This window comes from Raphanus sativus, chromosome 9, assembly GCF_000801105.2.
Source record: "Raphanus sativus cultivar WK10039 chromosome 9, ASM80110v3, whole genome shotgun sequence".
NCBI classification, from domain to species: domain Eukaryota; kingdom Viridiplantae; phylum Streptophyta; class Magnoliopsida; order Brassicales; family Brassicaceae; genus Raphanus; species Raphanus sativus.
This window is the reverse complement of record NC_079519.1, coordinates 28,603,740-28,625,194: the sequence shown is the minus strand read 5'-3', so window position 1 is coordinate 28,625,194 and position 21,455 is coordinate 28,603,740. Positions and strand designations below refer to the sequence as shown.

Below are 21,455 nucleotides of genomic sequence, written 5' to 3'. Positions count from 1 at the left end.
AAAATGCAAATTAATCTAATTTTGTTGTTTACTGACAATTCAAAAGAATACCAATAAAAGATGAGGAGTGTTTGCACTATATTACTCTTGAGATTAATTTTGCCTTCAATCAAACATTATTATTTATTAGATTGAGAGGTTTTAAGTACGATTTTCAGATGTGCAATACTATTTATTTAATTGAGTTATTAAGTATAAATTGAGTTTATTAAGTATAAATTGAGTTATTAAGTATGATTTTCAGATGTAATACATCTTTTGTTTCTTTCTGTTTTTTACACAAGACGAATTTAGTAGTAATGTACATGTATGTTGTAAAAGACTTGTGTGGTCTATTACAATAATACAAAATCTAATTTCAAACACCAATTTAGTTATAAATTTTTATATGTCATACTAAATTAATATAATATATGTGAATATTTATATGATTATACATATAAAATATTAGTGATTATATAATTATTTATATGATGATATATATAAAATACGACATGGAAAAATAAATAATAACATATTTTTGAAAAAATAAATAAAATTATGGATTCATCCAAACAGAAAATGATCCAAAATTGAATAAAACAAAACTTACAAGGAAAAGGTTAGGGTTTTATCTCGTTCATAAGAAGCGATGGCGGAGCCGGGCGGGCCAGGTACGTACCCAACTCTAAACTTACGGATCGAGATCTCCTTAAGAGTAATGCGATGAAGTCCCTAATCTCGAGTCTCCCTGTCTCAGATTGGACAAATGAGTGGGGGGCACCAGTGTTTATGCGATACGAGCCTGGTTCTGAGCCTGTGGAAAAGTGTGATTATCTTCCATGCATCAGGCGAGGTGAGAATCAAGGACCGTTTCTCACTCAGGAAGAAGAGAAACGCCGCTTTAAAGAACAAGTCAAGAGTAGCAAGGTAATCATATTAACTAATTAATTAAGCACCTTTCCTTCGTCTAAGGTAATCTATAATCATGTGATTTGTTGTAATTAGGGTTTTGACATCAACTTTGAGGAGTTCCGCTGCGGTTTTAATTACGTACCAGTTGATTTCGATGAAAACTACTATTTGAGCGATACAGACACCACCAGAGGAGTGATAGAGAGGCTCTCTCGGGAATCACTTGACCGTTACAGCAAAAGAACGGTCTGAATTTGTTTTGTATGCTTCTTTTCTTACATTTTTCTATGAATGTTTTTTGTTTCTTTTCTTAAAAAGCTTTTGTTTCACAGGGTAAAGGTTTTGAATTTGTTGAGGTTATCAAAGCCAATACTCACCCGACGGGTACTGCTGCCGATATGTTTTACACTACCTTTAGAGCTAAGGAGCCTTCAGATGATCAGCCAAAAGACTTCCAAGCTATGGTCTGCTATTTCTTTTATACCTCAAACAAGTACCACTCCGCCAACTAAAACCTGAGAAGAAAGGTACTCTTAATTCAGCTTTTGGATCTGGATCAACCATTAAGTCTGCAGCAATGTCATAAATGGGTTGCGTTTTGCATCATTATTTTCTACTTGTTATGATACTGTGCTCTACTTATTTGGATTGTTTTGGCAGTTCACTCCATTGAACCGTCTGAGAAAGAAGATGCCAAGAAAGCCAGGTATATGAAATATCTATCTACTTTGTTGTTTGGTTCTATGTTAGATGTGTCTTTCCTTAACGTTGTTTTGTCTTTTCATTTGTGTGTTGGTTTTAGATGGTTTTTGCTCTGTCTATATTGAACTGTGGTTTTCACTTTGATGAATGTTGGTTGTTTTTAATTGATATTATCAGGCTGACAGAGGAGGCATCTGCTGCCTAATCATGGATGGTGGTGAGGCGATAATAAGCCGAGTCTAGCTATGTAACGAGACTTGTACTAGTTTTACCATTTTCCTTGTTCGTTTGGTGTGTTGAAATTTAACTTCTGCTCTGATTTTGTTGTTCCTTTGGTGTTTTCCAAGTCCCCAAGTTCTGTTGTTTTTTTAATTCAAACTTTAGCTGTTTCTGATTCTGGGTTTTCTCTAGCATTATAATAAAAAAAACTAGTTAATATGATTACCTTTCTTCTCTTCTTTTGTTTCCTTGCTAAGTTTTCTCTAATTCACTCTTTTCACCCAGTTTATTTATTTTCACCCAGTCTATTATTTATTTGATAAATTAAAATAATTAATTTTAAAATTTTATAAATTTTGAAGTTAAAAATATTCAAATTTTATAGTTAAAACAAATCTTAAAATTTTGAAATTTAATTAAAATTAAAGTTCATAAAGTAGAAAATATAGAAATTTTTTTAAAAATACGAAAATTAACTCAAAATTGAAGAGATAAAAACAGATCTTTAAAGTCGTATTCTGAATTTTATGTTTTCTAAAACAAAAATAAAGTAATAAAATTTTAATTAACTAACAAAAGTTAGTGATTATTGTTATATTTAAATTGACCTTAAACTTATTATGAACTCAAATTTAGTTAATGGGAATTGGTTTCCATGAATCCATTTAATCATTTAGTTAGGTAATTAAATTCTATCATTTTGTTTTTAGTGTGTCTGAATTTTTGTGGGGTCAGAGATAATATTTTTTATGGAATCAACATATTATTTATCTAAAAAAATACATATATTTTTTTAAATAAGGTGTAGTCAGCTGACCCTCCTACCCCCTTCTTACCTCCGCCCCTGGTTTGTGGCGCCTTGCAGTAATTGTATTTCTCACATCCCTGTATATAAGTCTGACCTGTGAATTTTTAACTTCCCGGATTAATTTACAAAAAAAGATTACATGAGAGTTTTTTTTTGGCAGAAACCCCTTATATAAAACTTTACTACAAACAATTAGGGTAAAAACAAGAAAATATCAAAAGTATCAGTAGCCAATAATATTCTACCACATGACACTTTTTTGGTGATGAGTTAGTTTCAACACTATATTCAACATCCTCATGACACCAATTCAACATTTAAATTTTGTTTTCACCATGTGAGTTGTCTAACTTTGCGACTAACTGAATATGCATTGTATCAGTCTGGCCAGTGTAAGAGGAGGTTCTCCATTTTTGTTGTTGCTGTTTAATGACAATGCAAAAGAATACCAATGTATGAAGATCAACCACTATAATGAAAAATTAGTTGAGATTAAGTACCTTCAATCAAACAATACTATTTATTCAGTTGAGAGTTGAGTAAGGATAATATTCAAATGTAATAATATACATGTATGTGTATGTCATAAAAGGCTAGAGAGGTCAAAGGCAAAAGGAACGAAGAGATTATATGTTACAAGAACGCATATAAGAAGCTTTGAGATGATTATGATGATGGTAATGATGCTTAACAGGTCCATTTAGAAGTAGGGAAACAGCTGAGGCGATGACACCATTTGCAGTGTTTGTTCCCATTCTCTCCTTTGAAAAGCATCACTAATCCAACAGTTAACCCAACCACTAGTAGAACCGCTGCGACTACGAACAGCACGTACTGGTACATACTATGCTTGCGTTTGGTAACAGAAGTGTTGGTGCGAGAAGCTTCCCAACCGTACTGTGGTCGGACAAGGAGGACAAACCCGAGGCACAACCCTGTTAAGAAGCCTCCAATGTGCGCGAAATTGTCAACCCGAGGCAGCAAGCCTAGTCCTAAGTTGATTGCTATGATGAATAAGAGTGTGACAAGTGCAGCCGCCTGCAAAACAAGAAACCTTTAGAAAAGAAAGTACAAATGATAAACCGCAGTGCCTACAAACCCAACTGGTGCTCAATTTATATGAAGGGTTCCTATTTTTCTATACCTAAAAAAACAAAACCCGAACCGAAATGGAGACCAAATATTACTGAATAAATACAATTCATTTGCATAAATCCCCGAACCAAACCTGAACCGAACCTAAAACGAACTGAAACCTAACTTTATAAATATCGTAATATGTTTCTATATCCATATAAAATAAAAGAAACAAAAAAAACGAATTAAAAGTGGAACGTCCATGGCTAATAAGTACCTTGTTGGCATAAATAGTCCAATTGGTGAGAAGTTCAGATAACATAGCACCAAGAAGTCCAAAGAGAGCACCCGAAGCACCAACAGAGATACTTTCTTGAAGGAAAAGAGACGATAGTATGCTTCCACCGAGACCAGATACTAAGTAGATAAGCCCCACTCTTACTGCACGATCATCAAACGTTTCACTTGGCGATTAATGAAAGAAAGAAAGATTGTATGGTACGTAAAGGGAAGCGAACTTACTGAAGCCAAACTGCTGCTCAAGGCGGATACCGATGAAGATCAAACTCAACATATTGGTAAGAAGATGAATGATACCAGCGTGTAGCCACATACAAGTGACAAGTCTCCATCCTTGATGCTCATGCACTACTTTCCTCCACTCCAATGCTCCCATTCTCTCCAATCTGAAACCAAAAAAAAAAAAAAACAGAGGAGTCTTAACAAATCCTAGACAAGCTTTAGCTAAGCTTCCGAAGAAAGCAAGATTGAGACTTACGTTGAAGAAGATGGGCCGAAGAGAGGATTCTCTCTAAGTGGCTGAAACGAGAATCTTCCGAGGAACCTTGCGACGCAAGCTTTGTTTGGTCCGGTGATTCTCTTAGGACAGTCGTTAACGAACATAACGGCGATAAAGACGGCGAGATTCGCCACCACGATCAGTGGAACCAGCCACGAAGTCCAGTGAGTATCGCGGGAGCTTTCGTCATAGAAATAGTTATTGTTGTTGTTATGAACTCCTCTGTTCTTAGCTCTCTCCACATCTCTGTTCGCCATTACTCTGTTTCTTTCTCTCTCTCTAACACACACCTTTCAAAATCTCAGGATCTATCTTTATATAAATAAATCGAAACTTTGATTAACGGAACAAATACGAAAGCAGAGGAGAAGTAGCTTGGAAGAAAGAAAGGAGGATGATGACTTAGAAGGACAAGAGATTGAGACAGAGCGTCTGTAAGAGCTGAGAATTTTGAGGCAAAAATTTGTAAGTATTATTAGTGTCTGTATCTATCTTTGTGGAATAAAAGTAAAGAATTAAGAGTTTTTTTGGTGGTGTGTCAATGGCGAGTTAGGCGGTGGTGCCAGCTCCTCTCCAGGGGTTTCTTTTCTGACGTAAAAAAACAACTCAGAGACGTCAAAACAAATGGAAAGAAAAAAAATATATATATTTTTGAAAGGAAAAGACAATATTAATAGATTAGATCATTCAGTATTTACCGGTTCGAGAATTTGCTAAGCGCAATCGAAGATTATACCGGTATTGGATTTGACCAAAACCGACCTTCCACATAAAGAAAAACAATAGAGGAAACGAAAGGAAAAGAGTGTGACCATCATTATTTATAAACTACAAGTCACGTATCATAAAAATATAGAAAGCATTTTACCAAAAAATATATAGAAAGAATGACTTGTAATACTAAATTTAATTAGACGGCTTAGATAGCATTTCAATCTAAGGGGTTGTTTGGCTAAGCATCAACCTCACCCTTGAAAACCTGAGGACTAAACTTAAAACAGAAACAAAAAAGCTTATTGTTTGACTTTTCTGTTTTTAAAAAGCTTATTGCTTGAGTTGTCTTATATTAATTTCTTTTTGAATTAATATTAAATTTATTCAATTCAAAAACATTTTTACAATAAAATGCAGTTTGGGATCAACTGTCTAGTTGGCTAAACACTAAGATTACATGTAAATATTATCATCCTGTTTGACAGGCAAACCATATAGACATTTCAGTCCCGTATCCTTTCCTCCCATATATTAAAATTATTACTTGACATGTATCTTAACTTTCTATTGGTATCAGACTATCATTTGATCGTTTAAATTTCTGTTTATTATCATTATCAATCATACAGACATACACCACGGCAGTTTTTGTGTGTGTTTTGCGACTTCTCTAATAGTCTAATTCAAAACCTTGAATATTCCTCATGGTAAAACTAGTAAACTACTGGTTTAAGACAGTCGCTAATGCTGTGCTTCTGGTTTGAAATCTGGTAAAAAATATGTTTTCTTAATAATTTATATCAGCTAATTCGGTTAGTTACGGGAATAAGACATAAACGAATTTACTAAATAAAAATAAAATATAAACTCAGGAAGCCTATTGTCCTGATTTTGTCAAAATGGCATAAAAATTGCATACACGATGTGCCTCTGCACAATATGCGCACATATGTTGTCTTTGCATTCAACTCAATAAGAGAGCGTCCATGTATGAAGGAAAAATGGCTAGTAGACTAACCTCATATCCAATTAAACTTATACAAATACTAGAAATAGTTAAGGAAAAATAACATACTTTGCTTATCTGGTGTTCATCTTACTTCTTAATCCGAAAAACACTTATAACATACCGAGATGGATCTTCTCCACCAATCCTAGTTCCTTGGCAACTAAAAATCTAAAGCCTCCAATTACCATATTTTGCTCTCTCTACCTCACTTGTGATGTAACAGCTTTTCAACAAGAAGTGGTAAACATTACAAAGACTAGATGAATATTCCTCACAATCACAAGACAATACTAAGCCAAACTCACATGCATACAAAAATGCATGTCAAAGAGAGTTGGTTAACTAGAAGCAATAACAAAAGGGTTTACCTAATTAACCACTAAACAAAAAATCTCCACTTTAGACATCACATCTTCAAGCTTAGATGACTTCTACATGCTTAACTGGATCTTCTCATCCTTCAGTGAAATCTATGTATCCTTTACTGGATGCATAATCAAAATCTAAATCATCAATTCTTTGTAACACAAGCATTTCGATGTTTTCAAAACTTGTAAATTTGAGAAACCTCTATTAACATGTCCAAATTGTTATAAGTTATAGCCATCTTCAGTACTAAACTATATCGTTGTTGATCAAATTTCTAACGAAAGGATATTTGACTGCAACATTTTTAGACAAAACTGTCTACGAATCGTAATAGATTTCTAAAAGAACTCTGAGAATAACATCTTCTGAAAACCTTTTCAGCCATACTCCTTTTAAGTTTCTGATAAGCAATGTATTTAGCCTCAATAATAAATAATGCTGCCATTTTTTGCAAAGTTGATTTCCAGCTTATTAATTTTCCACCTGGAGTGAAAAATGTTCCTTGGTTAACCTCATGTAATCCAAATTAGCAATATAATCTAGAACCACAATATCTTCTGACCACAAACTCTCGTTCCACTTGAAACTTAGTCTGTTGTCCATTAATCCTTTAATATATCTTTAAATCAACTTAATTAGCTTCTGTTTGCCAACATTTTTTTAGTTGGATTTGTCATAAACCTGTTTATTATATAGGTTCACTTAATATAGTGGTTTTGAGAAAAATATATATGCAGTTAACATTTTCTTAAAGTAGTGATTTTTAGTAAATATGATCATCACTTCGAATTTTTTAAGAGTGGTTTTGGAACAATATATCCATCACATTCAAACATCCCAAATGGTTCTTGTCAAAAATAGGGATAACATTAGTTTAATGTCATTTTGTTACTTAAGTTCAGTGCACTGAATTATCCAGATATACATATTAATTTAATTATAAACATATATAAAGTCAATGGAGACAATAACATAATTTTATTAATTTCAAATTTATTTAATCTTTATTATATATTTTAAAATTTTGAAGATTATATATGTGTTCATATAGTTGAGGATCCAATCTTTTTACCAGTTCCAAAATATAATATAGATAAACAATACAAATTATCTATCATGTTAAGATACTATATATCCAATGAACCAAAACTGAATACGTATTGAACTGAGTTAAAACTGGATAAACATTACAAGAATGTATAGATACATAGGGTTTCATCAATGGACACATGTGGTACACAACCACACAAGCCATCAGGTTTACCACTATATATATATATATATATATATATATATATATTATATATATATATATATATATATATAATTAATACTTTAATCTGTATATAATTTTCACTAAACAATACAAATAAATAATTAAAATATTAAAATTTTAATTGTTATAAGATATTAGTGACACTATAATGTAATTTAATCAACTAAAAGGTACTTGTATATACTTTCAAACAATATTATAAATCATATATAATATTGAAGATGGTTTTACATCATTTAGTTAGACAATGTAATATTATCATAGATTCAGATTAAGAGTGACTTAACATATATAACTTGAAGGATACATCTAAAACTGATAAAATAGATCCATCATGTCACAAGATCGTCAGATATGCACTATGATAATATGGCATTTTCTAGTAGAATGATATATTTAGAAGTGTCAGTTTAGGGAAATTTACGAGAAGATTTTCTTATAATCAGAACTGGTCCTTAGATTTTTTTTGAACCAGAGAAACGAGAAATTCTTTTGGCTCTATTAAAAATGTAATTTGTTTGAGAAAATATTGAATTATATTAAAGTGCTTACATAACATTTTAAATATATTTTTTTTATTTTTTATAATTTGTCCATTAAAATCTATACAACTAAACTTTCGAAGTATATCTTTTTCATTTACAATATCAGTAATCTATTCAAAAAACATTCTGTGAATTTCATTTAACAAGTATTAGCAACAAAAACTGAAAATTTTATCATTGAGTAATTATACAAAATTCAGTTCATATATCTATATATCACATATGATAGTTAATATTAGTTACTATCTAATTTCATAATATTTCATTTGATTAAAGAAAAATTTGAAGATTATAAATATATATTTGTTTGTTTGATATAATAGTGTTTCTTTTAATAAATTAGAAAAGATGTTTGGAGAAACTTTTGCCTGTTAACACCTAAGCTAATTTATAACCAACTGGGCCAAATACTTATTTGTCAATTTTATGAACTAATTTTTTTCCATTTCCAAATAATCTAAAATATGTTATTTTATTTAATATTTATTATAGAAAACACAAAATACATTTAAATTTGATGATACTTATATCTGGATATTATTTCTTAGAGCCAAAATTATTATTTGAATATGCCAATGTTTGTGAATATCCGCGTGTGAATTTATTTATTGAGTTTAATAGTGTTAATATTATTAATTTATTTAAAATAATAAATAAATTGAGATATTATATTAAATAAAATAAAATTGAAATATTAAAATTTTATTTTAATTGATTTTTTTATAAATCCTTTCACATTAATATATATATATATTCAAAAGAATACCCTAGTTGTAATAAATAAAAGTTTATGATAATCTATACTATTTATCTAGTAGTTTATAAATATTTATCATATATATATTAGAAATATTTTTATTTATAAACCACTAGATATATATAAAGATAAAAGGGATGATTAGTTTGAATGCAGCTGTAGAATATTCACCGCGAAAATTAATTTGTACAATTTTTTTGATGTAGTTATAAAGGATATATTTTAAAATTTATTGTTACAGCAGTATATTTCATGAGAAATATACAGCTAAAAAAGTATGGCTTTAGAAAATACGATTTTTACAGCCATTTATTATTTTTTTACTGTACTTTTAAAAACCAGTATTAAACATGATTGATGATTTTAATAGCTGTAAATAAAAGTTAAAGCTAAATTCTGCTCCTATAACTAGGGCTGGGAATTTTATCCACTATTCAAATCCGAATCCAAATTCGATTCGAAAAATTTAAACTGAAATCCAGATCGAAGTAGAAAAATACACGAACGAGTATCGAATTAGGAGATATTCAATATCGGAATTCGAACGGATAACAACCAAACCCAAATGGATATTCGAAGGTAACCGAATATATGTTTATTTAATTCTATATTTCTAATTTACTTCTCTCATATTCATAATATTTATATTTATATTGTACATGGTTCAAACTCATAAAATATACATATAGTTGTGGATAAATGTTTTCTATTCACTTAAAAATATATGTGAGGCTTCTTGTTTCATACAATAACAAAATTTCATTCAAATTCTGAAAACTAAATTAGTGTTTTTCTGTTTTCAAATTTTTGTTCCCAAACCTATAAACGCTGAACCTATTATTTCTCTTTTGAAAAAATAGTTAGTTTAAGTGTAAATTTTTAAATATAAGAAACTTGAGTAATAAAAAATTTGATTTTTTCAAAATCTAAAATATCCGAACCCAACCCAAAATAACTGAAACCGAAGTAAAAATATCCGAATCCGACCCGATATATAAAAATATCAAAATGAATTCTAGATTTCTATACCAAAATACTAGAACCAAATCTGAACGGATATCCGAATACCAATGCCTATCTATGGTCTAAATAATCAACACTAGAGTTCATATATTTTAACTCTTAAAGTATAATACCTAGATCCAGATTTTGAAAGCTCATATACATTATTTTTATAGAGCCGATCAAACTGAATCAGAGGATCAGACCCCGAATCAAATTACGAATCCCAACTTATTTTCTCATCCCTAATTAAGACCAACTTTTGGATAAGTTTATTTTCATTTTTTGCAGCCAACAACAATATCTCATTGTCTCAATATCTAAAAGAAGAAATATGCGCACATGCGGATGATGACATTTTCTCCCAATAAAATGTATTTTGTCAACTTGAAAATTCACGATGCAATAACTACCAGAGACTACGTAACATGTTGGCATTATCAATAATTTGAATTTATTGTGGAGGAAATTGGTCAGAAAGACAGACTGTTGATTAGAATGAAAACTAGCTGTTTAGTAAAATACCAAATACAATTTGTTTCTATGTATATAATAAATTATATATAAAAATATAAATAATTACTCTAATTTTTAACGTAAGAGATCGATTGTCGAAAATGAATTCACAAATTATAGAGATACAGTGTTAGTACACACAATAATTTGTTTTCATTAATTTCTATGAACAACTTAACGAACAACATCTGGATGCAATATCTAAGTGTTGCATTCAAATGCTACATCTAAACACTGCACCAAATACCAAGCAAATAGGGCCTAATTCTTTATCTTCTGTCTAGCACTTGATTCTTTTTCAACCAAAAACAAACTTATTTGTTTTTTTAGATCTTTTAATGCCAGCATGCATCGCCTGGGGTATATATTTATTTGCGTCAAACTTAGTCGATGTAAGCAAGATGTAGACACGAATTTGGTTCTACTAGGCACATGTATTATGCTTTCGTCAATTCCCATGAAAATAAAATATTTGGCACTAATTTGGTTTTGGGGTTTCACCCTATAAAACGACACAAAACTGGAAATTAACGTTGCAACCAACTTTCTCTTGCCATCTTTACTTTTGCTATCTATCTCTCTCAACTTTTCAACCAACAAGAATGGCAAACCAGCTTCAAGATTCCTTAACCACCTCCACTAAACCAAGTCTAAACAAAGAAGAAGGACAACTTGATGAAGAAACTGTGAGCTTGCACGCAGAGAGTCTTGTGAACACACTGGCCTTCCCCATGGTTCTCAAAGCGGCCTTGGAGCTTGGCGTCATCGAAACAATCGCATCCATAGATGAAGGTGTCTGGCTCTCGGCTTATGAGATTGCGCTCCGTCTCCCAACCAAACCCACTAACCCAGAGGCACCGGTTTTGTTGGACCGGATGCTTGTTTTACTAGCCAGTCACTCGATCTTGAAGTACCGTATTGTTGCAACCGAAGAAAACGGAAATTCCAAGAGGCTATATGCAGCCGAACCGGTTTGCAGATTTTTCTTGAACGGTGGAGACGGGTCGGGTTCTCTTGCGCCTCTCTTCATGGTCAACTTAAGCGAAGTCTATTTCAAGACTTGGTAAGTACTTCTTTAATTATATACAGACAAGCCGCTTATAGTTCTTATAACTAAACCGGTTCGCAATAAAATGTTATATAAATATACATATCATAAACCATGTAATTTAACTAGTTCACAACACCAATGTTCTATAAGTAACGCACATTAAACTAACGATAGATATAAATATATTCATAGGACACATCTCAAAGATGTGATATTAGAAGGAAATGATGCATTCGTCTCTGCTCATGGCATGAAACTTTTCGAATATATTGGTTCGGACGAACGATTCTCTGAGAAATTTAACCGGGCAATGTCGGAAGCTTCCACGTTGACCATGAAGAAGGTTTTAGAAGTTTACAGAGGATTCGAAGATGTACACACTTTGGTGGATGTGGGAGGAGGAATTGGAACTGTTATAAGTCTAGTGATTTCCAAGTATCCTCATATTAAAGGCATCAATTTCGATCTAGCCTCAGTTGTAGCCCGTGCTCCTCTATATCCAGGTATAACATATAGGGATAGATCACATTAACGTATGTTATATTTGTATTGCTCAATTCTAATATTTATTTGTATAGGAGTGGAGCATGTTTCAGGAGACATGTTTATAGAAATTCCAAAAGGGGATGCTATTTTCATGAAAGTAAGTTCATAATATATATGTACACTATTTTAATGGATTTTTAACATTACCAAGATATATACTTCCTTGTAATCATATATTAACTACAATAGAACTGATAATTTAACTACAATAGAACTGATAATTACAGTGGATACTACATGATTGGAATGACGAAGACTGTGTAAAAATTCTAAAAAATTGTTGGAGAAGTCTTCCCGAAAAAGGAAAGGTGATAATAGTCGACATGATTACACCTCTAGAACCAAAGGCAAACGACTTTTCTTCTAACGTTGTGCTCGCGAAGGACATGGTGATGTTAACGCAATTATCGGGTGGTAAGGAGAAGTCTCTTTCCCAGTTCGAGACGTTGGCCTCTGATTCGGGTTTTCCTCGTTGTGAAATCCAGTGTTTTTAAAACCGGACCGGCGAGCGAACCGGAAATTATTTGGGTCACGGGTCATTGTGGTTCGACCTGGTTCGACCGGGGTCGATTAGATTAAACTGAATTTATTATTTTATAAATATTATATATATTTTTTTCAAAAAATAGTCATAATGTTTAGAAAACTTTCAAAAATAACAAATTGAAATGTGATAAAAATAAAAATAAAAAATAATAGTTCAAATCTAAAGTCAATAGGAAAAAAAACATTTAAAGTTTATTCTCCAAATCTTTGTCCTTCTAAATCTTCATCACCTATAAAAATTATATACACATTAGTTACAAAACTCTATTTTGGTTGCAATTTGTGACAAACAAAATAGTATATATGTTAAAAAGGGAGAAAAAAATAATTATTTTATTAACAAAATTTTGATTTTTATACGAACCAGGGTTTCGTCGGTTCGTTGGGTCACTCGGTTCCCGGGTTTTTAGCGGTTCAACATGGGTTTTTAACCGGTTCAACTTTAGTTGGGTTTTGACATTAAACCAACCCGGATAGGTGTCCGGTTCGCGGTTGAACCCGGTCCGACCGCCGGTCCGGTCCGGGTTTAACAACACTGGTGAAATCATTTGTCGTGCTTATTCATATTATGTTATAGAATTCCACAAATAAATTCCTGAATCTTACCAAGAAAAACTGTGAATCATCTCCTTCATGTGGGTGATGGTTTCTTTGTGGGTGTAATTTAATTTGTTGGGTCGTTTTCTTTTCAAATTATAAGGGAAAAAATTGGTATTTTGTTCCTCACCTATTTGATACATATGTCTTGTAATAATTTACTAGGTTTTGATCCGCGCTTCGAAAGCGCGGGTATTATTTTTCACTTTTATAAAATATATTATTTGTTTGTAATTATTAAATGTATTTATCTTATTAGAACTTTTTTATAATAAATTCGACACATAAAGTGTTTTTGGTAAACTATGTGTTTCTCTGGTTTTGTTTTATTATCTCTCCAATTAACATATTTATCTGGTTTGTTGTTAAAATAAATAATTTTAGAATGCAACTGTACAATACTTTTACATTGATATTTTGTTTAAACAATATGACATATTTATATATTAATTAATATAGAAATACCTGAACGGATTTAACTAACCCAAACAGATTCGAAATGAATCCGAATGGATACCTGAATACCTAGCCCTAGTCATAATTCGAACTTAAATTTAGAAATATATGAATAGAGCTGAAATCTTTGACCCCGAAAACTCAAAACCCAAACAAATCTGAAACGAACCAGAATGGATACCTGAACGCCCAGTCCTAGTCACTCTTATTGTATTATGTATCATATATATGTCATCATATAATTAATTGTATTGGTTCATCATATAAATAATCATATAATTAATAGTTTTTATATGTATCATCTTATAAATAATCACATATATAATATTCTTAAAGTTTAATGTGAAATATAAAAATCACAATTTAAGTTGGTATACAAAATAATCTTTTTGTTGTATTTTTCTTATATTTATTGGAAACATTTTTTAATAATGGTTATTGGAAAATATTTTAGTAAAAATAAAATTTTGAATATATGCATATTTTAAATCAATTTTTGATATAAATCAACTTTAAGTTATTATTTTGATTTGAAATATGTATATAAAATTTAAATTTTATTTTATGATTATTTTAGACAAAACAATGTTTTTAGGTAATTAGATTAGTCCATTTTGTATATTTTAAAACTGATATACTTTTATCCATTTTTCAAAATTTTAATTTTTTGGATTAGTTTTCTATGAATTATTATTAATTTTATGTTGTTTTTTTTTTGAAAATTGAACTCTTGAAATTTTTATATTTGACTAAACTAAATAAGGTAATAATACTGTTTTTAAAAATTGTTTTATATAATATACTATTTATATTTCGGTTTGGGTTTTTATTTTTACCAAAAAGAATTGTAAGTATAGTGACAAAATTGTAAATAAAAAGAAATATATAAAGAAAGTTGTTTAATTTATTGTAAAAACAATGGCTAAATTTTTAAGTAAAAATAAGTATTAATATTTTATTCATGTTTCTAAATAGTTCTCATTTGTTATTTATTTATTAAAAATACAATGGCTAAATATGTAAATAAAAGAAATTATACATCTCTACTATCCATGTTTCCAAACATATCTCATTTATTCTACTATCCATGTTTCCAAACATATCTCATTTATTCTACTATCCATGTTTCCAAACATATCTCATTTATTCTACTATCCTTGTTTCCAAACATCTCCAATTTGTACTTCAACTTTAATAATATAGATTAATTTATTAAAAATACAATTGCTAAATATGTAAATAAAAGAAAGTATACATCTCTACTATTCATGTTTCCAAACATATCTCATTTATTCTACTATCCTTGTTTCCAAACATCTCCAATTTGTATTTCAGCTTTAATAATATAGATATGTCAATGCGAATCTGAAAAAAAAACATTTAATGGGTTTTTTCAATCTCGATTTGTTAAGTAAACACTATAAAGATGTATCCAAAAATGAACATTAGAAAGGTATATTGGTTTCATCCAATTTGATAAATTTAATTAACTCAAACTTTAAAAAAAAATTTGACTTGGAAAATTATATCAGTGATGTTACAAATTTATAACAAAAACATAGTTTCTAATTATGATCTATATATTTTTTTATAATGATCTATATATAGTTTTTATTATGACCGAAATATATTTCTGATGTGTATAAGGTTTTCCGAAAATATAGTATAAAAACATATGGAGATCATAATAAAAGCTTATTCACATAGAGAAATTGACTGCAGAGTAAATAAACCATTTATATTCATCCAACTTGATAAACATTTTTAATTCAAAATTTAAAAATTGATTGATATTTTGATTTACAAACTCAAAATAAAAATATAGTTTTTTTATTTTCCAACTATTTGGAATCAATACATTTAATACCCAAGTATTGCTTACGTAAAATTATTTCCAGCTAATTTTTGATTGCGCAAAATTGGGTTTGAAATTGTCAACCGTTAAAAATTGAACAGAAATCGTTAGTTTTTCATTTATACTTAACGGTTGACTACTACATGTTCAATTTTGCGCAGTAAGTAATTTGTTCATTAATAATTTTGCACAATCAATACTTGGGTATTAAATGTGTTGATTTCAAATATTTTGGGAATAAAATACCCATTAATTAATACAATTAAATCAAATTTAAATGTTATTTTATATGTTTAAATATTTTATTGAGAGTATTTTCAGTTAATAAAAAATTCATAAAAATCCTAAATTAAATTACAGTACTAGTTAATATACAAAAATAATATTCTAAAAATGAGATATTTAATGGGTTTGTATTGGAGTTAACAAATAAATATTAGATTTTTTACTTATTTTTATTTAAATAATAATATTATATTGGTGAGATATTTAGTATCTGAAAAAATCTAGAAATTTAATTTAATTTGATTTTGTTACCTTTAATTACAATGTAGATGATTCAGTACAGTTTTGGGTGCAGTTAGGCTTTTGAGGTTTCTCCCTATAAAGGGTCACTAAAGTGTGAGCGTTAAAACCAACTAACTCTTACCTCATTTTTCCAACCACCAACAACAACAATGGTTAACCATCTTAATAATCCCTTAACCACTTCTCCTAAACCAATTTTATTCAAAGAGGAACAAGATTTTGACAAAGAAAAAGTGAGCTTGCAAGCGGAGAAGTTCTTATACTCTGTGGCGTTCCCTATGGTCTTTAAAACCGCCTTGGAGCTTGGTGTCATTGACGCGATTGCAGCTGTAGATGAAGGCGTGTGGCTCTCGTCTTCTGAGATTGCACTTCGTCTCCCAACCAAACCCACCAACCCGGAAGCACCTGTATTGTTGGACCGGATGCTGGTTTTGCTAGCCAGCCACTCGGTCATTAAGTGCCGTCTAATAGAAGATGGAGAGAACGTTCAAACCGGAATGACCAAGAGGGTATATGCAGCTGAACCGGTTTGTACGTTTTTTTTGAGCCGTGGAGATAACTCTGGTTCTCTCGCGTCTCTCTTCATGTTAACTCTAAGTGAAGTTTCTTTTAAGACTTGGTACGTGCTAGTTTATTATTCACAAACAAGCGTATTTAAACTTCTTAATTAAAAGGGTTTACATCATAATGTTTCACGTACACATCATTGTTCATTATGCACTTGCATGTGTTTTTTCATAGGACACACCTCAAAGATGTGATACTAGACGGAAAAGATGCATTCAGCTCTGCACATGGCATGAAATTCTTTGAGTACATTGATTTGGACAAACCATTCGCTAAGATGTTTAACCGAGCAATGTCGGATAGTTCCACCCTGATCATTAATAAGGTTCTAGAAGTTTACAGCGGATTCAAAGATGTAAACACTTTGGTGGATGTGGGAGGGGGAATTGGAACCGCTATAGGTCTAGTGACTTCCAAGTATCCTCATATTAACGGCATCAATTTCGACATAGCTCTAGTTTTAGCAAATGCTCCTCATTATCCAGGTATAAAATTGTCGAAATGCTAGCTTTGTTAGGTATCTACTAGAATTATTATACTTAAAATCGGTTATATGTAGGAGTGGAACATATTTCAGGAGACATGTTTACAGAAATTCCCAAAGGAGATGCCATCTTCATGAAAGTAAGTTTGTAAATATATATTTCATATATATATATTTATATACTGGAGAAGTCTTATCATTTCATGGTTCATCGTATTTTAACTACAAAAATCAAATGGAAAAATGACAGTGGGTATTACATGACTGGAGCGATGAAGACTGCGTACGAATTTTAAAAATTGTTGGGAAAGCCTTCCCAAGAAAGGAAAAGTGATAATCGTTGACATAATTACGCCAATAATGCCAAAGATTAACGATGACTCTTCAAATGTTGTATTTGCGATTGACATGCTGATGTCAACACAATGTTCGGGTGGAAAGGAGCGGTCTCTTTCCCAGTTCGAGGCTCTGGCCTCTGATTCAGGTTTTGTTCGTTGTGAAGTCATGTGTCCTGTCTATTCCTACTATGTAATCGAATTTCACAAATAGATCTGCCGAGATCTACTCTATATTTTCAAGATCTTCCGATAGTTCACAAACCACCAAAAGAAATTGGCAACTGTAGAGTAAAACCTAGTATTTTACATTACACAAAACAAATAAATCATGTGGAGTATTTTTTTGTTTTACGGAGTGATTGTTTAAAGTCGGGGTGAAACAATCGTCACCAGTGTCAAAATATGTTTCTATCTAAGAATAAAGATATAAGACTTAAAAAGTTACCAGTCAAACTTTGCAGTTCGATCTCACGCGGATAGGCCATGTTCGTTTTGTGTTTGATGCAGTATCTAAATGTCGCATCCAGACGTTTTTGGGTTTATAGTTAGTATTTACATCCATATACAATATCTAAATGTTAAAGATGTTCGTCTTTTTAATTTATAATTTCATTTGAATACTAATTAAAAAGACTTAAAATGACATAATTTATGTTTTTAATAATAAATTAAGTATAATATATATATATATATATATATATATATATAATTTTGTTTGTATCAAAATAAAATATGATTTTGTGATTACGATGGAAACCTGAATTTGTCATTTTAACGATATACCCAATTTTATAATTTTGACGGAGAACATGATGTTGTTATTCTGATAAAAGTATCGGAACACTTTTGGATATTTTCGGGTTGTTAATAATATTCTTGATAAATTGGGATTTTCAAATAATTTCAGATACTTTAATAGATTTTTAAATATTCTATATATATGTACTTATGCTATATATTATTAATAGTTTTATATATTCAGGTACATCGATTCTTAGTTCAGTTTTTTCGGGTATAAAAATATAAGAACTGTTTGAGGATCAGAAGATTTCGGTTCTATTCCTTTCGGTTATTTTGGTTTTTGCTTTTTTGCATGTTTAATTTATGATATACCAATGTATTTAAATATTACCTTGTTTATTACATTTTTATCTTTTACATAAATGATCTATTACAAAACTTGAATTAATATTCGTATAATACTATTAGAACAAAAAAGGATAATACAAAAAAAAAGATACTTCACTGGGTCAAAAGTTCAAAATTGGGGTTTGGAACAATCCTTATTAAATTTTAAATCGTTTATAGTAAGGCATTGTACATAATCAAATGCATATATACATATATATTAGGTGATTCTCCCATTCCAATGCACTGATATGATTATTTATAAATTAAATATAGTATAATAATTGGTTAACATTTTACTTTCAATTTTAAATTATTTTATTTTTATATTAATAGTATTATGTTGCTTTAGTTAGACATGTAATTTTGGAAATATAATATCTAGTCGGTTTAGTTATCAGTAATTAGGTGTATTAGACTGCATCTACTTCTCCAAATTTACTATAATAATGTTTTGTTCTAATAGATTTAAATTTTATTTATTTTGCTATTTGCATTTGATATAGATAAGTTAATTTTTATAGTAATTCTATGTATAACATGATATATAAATTTTTTTGAAAATCAAATAAAAAATAAACTAAAGTGTTGATCTATTCAAAATTACATAAAATGAATATAAGGATATTTTGAAATATTATGCATTATATTTTATAAAATAACTAAACTGTGACAATTAGTTACTATTTTATTTTGGTTTTTATTTTACTAATATATTTTGAGGTCTCCGTAATTTATATGTATAAAATAAATAAAATACCACTCTAAAAATAATACAGTTATATTTTAATTAGACCTTTATATTTGGATATAAGAAATTAGATTAAAGTAACATATATTATATCAAATTTGATTCTTATTAAGCCAAATCAGATAGGTCTTATATATCACATTAGTTAAATTTATCTTAAATGTGTAAGTATATTTGTAATATTTTAATTATTTGATATATGTTGATTTTCCAAAATTAGAAAAAATTAAAGCGACAATCAGTAGTAGTGATACATAAATAAAAATAATTTAACAAATTTTCAAAGCTCATGCAGGCATACCAGTATTTACAATAACTAAAATATTTATAAATTCTAAGTAATTTATACCTTAGATTTATAAAAGTTAAGCTGAAAATTATTGAAAATCATCTCAAACATAATAATTCAGATTCACTTAGATACTTTTATCATGTTATTGGACTGTAAAATTATAAAAAAAAATTTTTAAAAAAATAATTAAAACTAAATATTAAGTAAAATAAAGGTCTTGTATAAGCAAAATATTTCAATAGATATATTTTTTTGTAGTTATATAAATTTTTTATACAACAAATATTATTTTATGTTGTTTAAGAGTTAAGATTATGTTTTTAATGGCATATTATTTTTCTTAATTCAAATTTTTTGTTTTAAATTTCATTTTTGTGAAACAATATTGTATAGAAATATATTTTCCTTTTTAGTAATTTTTTAATTTTATAAATATTATAATTTCTTATAAATATGTTATTTAGAAAAAATATAAAAAGGAGAATAATTTTTAATAATAGTGATCACATGTAATATTTTAAATTCATTAAAGATACTTATGTAATTAACCATCATAAAATTAACATGAGTACGAACGAAAAATAAGAAATTGATTTCTAAAATAATATTATAGAAAAAATATATATTTTATTAGTTTTGTTTTGGCCAAGCAAAGCTGTACATATAGATGTTATAATTTGTTTACACATACTCTCTCCATCTTCATATTCTTTCATCTTTTTTTTTGGTCCTGTAACACTCCCTTTTAACACAAAGATTTCTCGGGAGTTCACCTATCCTAAAATTACTTTCTTTTCTCTCTGTTTCTAATAATTATCCTGAGGTTACACACAATCTTACACACAATCAGTTTCCTAGTTTTCTGTCATACTAGTGTTAATTTTGATGATGGTTAACATAAGTATCTTTTATGAATTAAAAATATTACATGTAATTACTATTATTAAATAAATTATTTTTATTACTTATACTTTTAGATATGATATTTAAATAACAGATGAGTTAAATAAAAATATATATCAAAACTGTTAAAATTTTCATATAAATATATATTAAGTGGTCTTATAATTAAACGCAAATCCAATGAAACAAATATATAATAATAATAATCTAAAAATACATGTGATAGTGAAACAATTAATTAGATGACAAGCATAAAAATGTAACATTACTGTGTATAAAAAGTCATATAAACATTTAAATATGATATTTTAAGAATATATATTTGCTATTAGTGATGCAAAAAAATTACGCTTATAAAATTAAAATCAAAAATCCGCTTGTGCGGATTAAGATCTAATATTATTTTTAAAATCATAATTTTATTTTTTAAACATTTAATATGTAATTATTGAAAACTAATATTGAAAACTTGTTTTCGCGATTTTGGGGGGTCTACTTCCTATTCCTAGTTAAGATAATATTAAGTTAGAATAGAAAATTTGAAACAATATTCACATCGAGAGAGAGAGAGAGAGAGAGAGAGAAGAGAGAGAGAGAGAGAGAGAGAGAGAGAGAGAGAGAGAGAGAGAGAGAGAGAGAGAGAGAGAGAGAGAGAGAGAGAGAGATGTGATAGTTGTAATTATTCATTGATCACACGATTCTTTTGGATTCGCATTCACCTTCATA

At 29.4% G+C, this 21,455-nt stretch overlaps 3 protein-coding genes and 1 pseudogene across 4 annotated transcripts; 3 read left to right on the top strand and 1 right to left on the bottom strand.

Annotated features, from left to right (window-relative positions):
* Positions 1-560: 560 nt before the first annotated feature.
* On the top strand, positions 561-2,037 carry LOC108826662 (uncharacterized). 2 transcript variants are annotated; one of them, XM_018600044.2, is made up of 6 exons: positions 561-653; positions 740-909; positions 988-1,140; positions 1,227-1,421; positions 1,555-1,600; positions 1,774-2,037. In XM_018600044.2, exons 1-4 carry the CDS (start codon positions 632-634, stop codon positions 1,404-1,406), a joined length of 525 nt encoding a protein of 174 aa, XP_018455546.1. In that variant the 5' UTR covers positions 561-631; the 3' UTR covers positions 1,407-1,421; positions 1,555-1,600; positions 1,774-2,037. The 2 variants fall into 2 exon arrangements, with proteins under 2 accessions (XP_018455546.1, XP_056849660.1); XM_056993680.1 differs by lacking the exon at positions 561-653 and having other exon boundaries at positions 661-909.
* A 1,083-nt stretch (positions 2,038-3,120) lies between these two features.
* LOC108824068 (RHOMBOID-like protein 2) lies at positions 3,121-5,132 on the bottom strand. The gene is made up of 4 exons (XM_018597407.2): positions 4,479-5,132; positions 4,223-4,386; positions 3,978-4,141; positions 3,121-3,661 (listed from the first exon to the last, which is right to left on the bottom strand). The coding sequence occupies exons 1-4, from the start codon at positions 4,754-4,756 to the stop codon at positions 3,311-3,313; spliced, it is 957 nt and encodes a 318-aa protein (XP_018452909.1). The 5' UTR covers positions 4,757-5,132; the 3' UTR covers positions 3,121-3,310.
* Positions 5,133-11,240: 6,108 nt separating this feature from the next.
* On the top strand, positions 11,241-13,201 carry LOC108825157 (indole glucosinolate O-methyltransferase 1-like). Its single transcript, XM_018598487.2, has 4 exons — positions 11,241-11,750; positions 11,931-12,241; positions 12,317-12,381; positions 12,512-13,201. The coding sequence occupies exons 1-4, from the start codon at positions 11,290-11,292 to the stop codon at positions 12,776-12,778; spliced, it is 1,104 nt and encodes a 367-aa protein (XP_018453989.2). The 5' UTR covers positions 11,241-11,289; the 3' UTR covers positions 12,779-13,201.
* Positions 13,202-16,412: 3,211 nt separating this feature from the next.
* LOC108826460 (indole glucosinolate O-methyltransferase 4-like) lies at positions 16,413-17,899 on the top strand (annotated as a pseudogene).
* The last annotated feature ends 3,556 nt before the right edge of the window (positions 17,900-21,455 follow it).

What these genes read in the sequence shown, in the direction of transcription:
- LOC108824068 (XM_018597407.2), bottom strand. Translation starts at nt 4,756, where the DNA reads ATGGCGAACAGAGATGTGGAGAGAGCTAAGAACAGAGGAGTTCATAAC. An exon ending in TTCGGCCCATCTTCTTCAAC is followed by an intron (nt 4,387 to 4,478) that starts GTAAGTCTCAAT and finishes TTTTGGTTTCAG; the next exon opens with ATTGGAGAGAATGGGAGCAT. An exon ending in TGAGCAGCAGTTTGGCTTCA is followed by an intron (nt 4,142 to 4,222) that starts GTAAGTTCGCTT and finishes ATGATCGTGCAG; the next exon opens with TAAGAGTGGGGCTTATCTAC.
- LOC108825157 (XM_018598487.2), top strand. Translation starts at nt 11,290, where the DNA reads ATGGCAAACCAGCTTCAAGATTCCTTAACCACCTCCACTAAACCAAGT. An exon ending in CCGTGCTCCTCTATATCCAG is followed by an intron (nt 12,242 to 12,316) that starts GTATAACATATA and finishes TTATTTGTATAG; the next exon opens with GAGTGGAGCATGTTTCAGGA. An exon ending in GGGATGCTATTTTCATGAAA is followed by an intron (nt 12,382 to 12,511) that starts GTAAGTTCATAA and finishes TGATAATTACAG; the next exon opens with TGGATACTACATGATTGGAA.
- LOC108826662 (XM_056993680.1), top strand. Translation starts at nt 706, where the DNA reads ATGAAGTCCCTAATCTCGAGTCTCCCTGTCTCAGATTGGACAAATGAG. An exon ending in AACAAGTCAAGAGTAGCAAG is followed by an intron (nt 910 to 987) that starts GTAATCATATTA and finishes TGTTGTAATTAG; the next exon opens with GGTTTTGACATCAACTTTGA. An exon ending in ACCGTTACAGCAAAAGAACG is followed by an intron (nt 1,141 to 1,226) that starts GTCTGAATTTGT and finishes TTTGTTTCACAG; the next exon opens with GGTAAAGGTTTTGAATTTGT.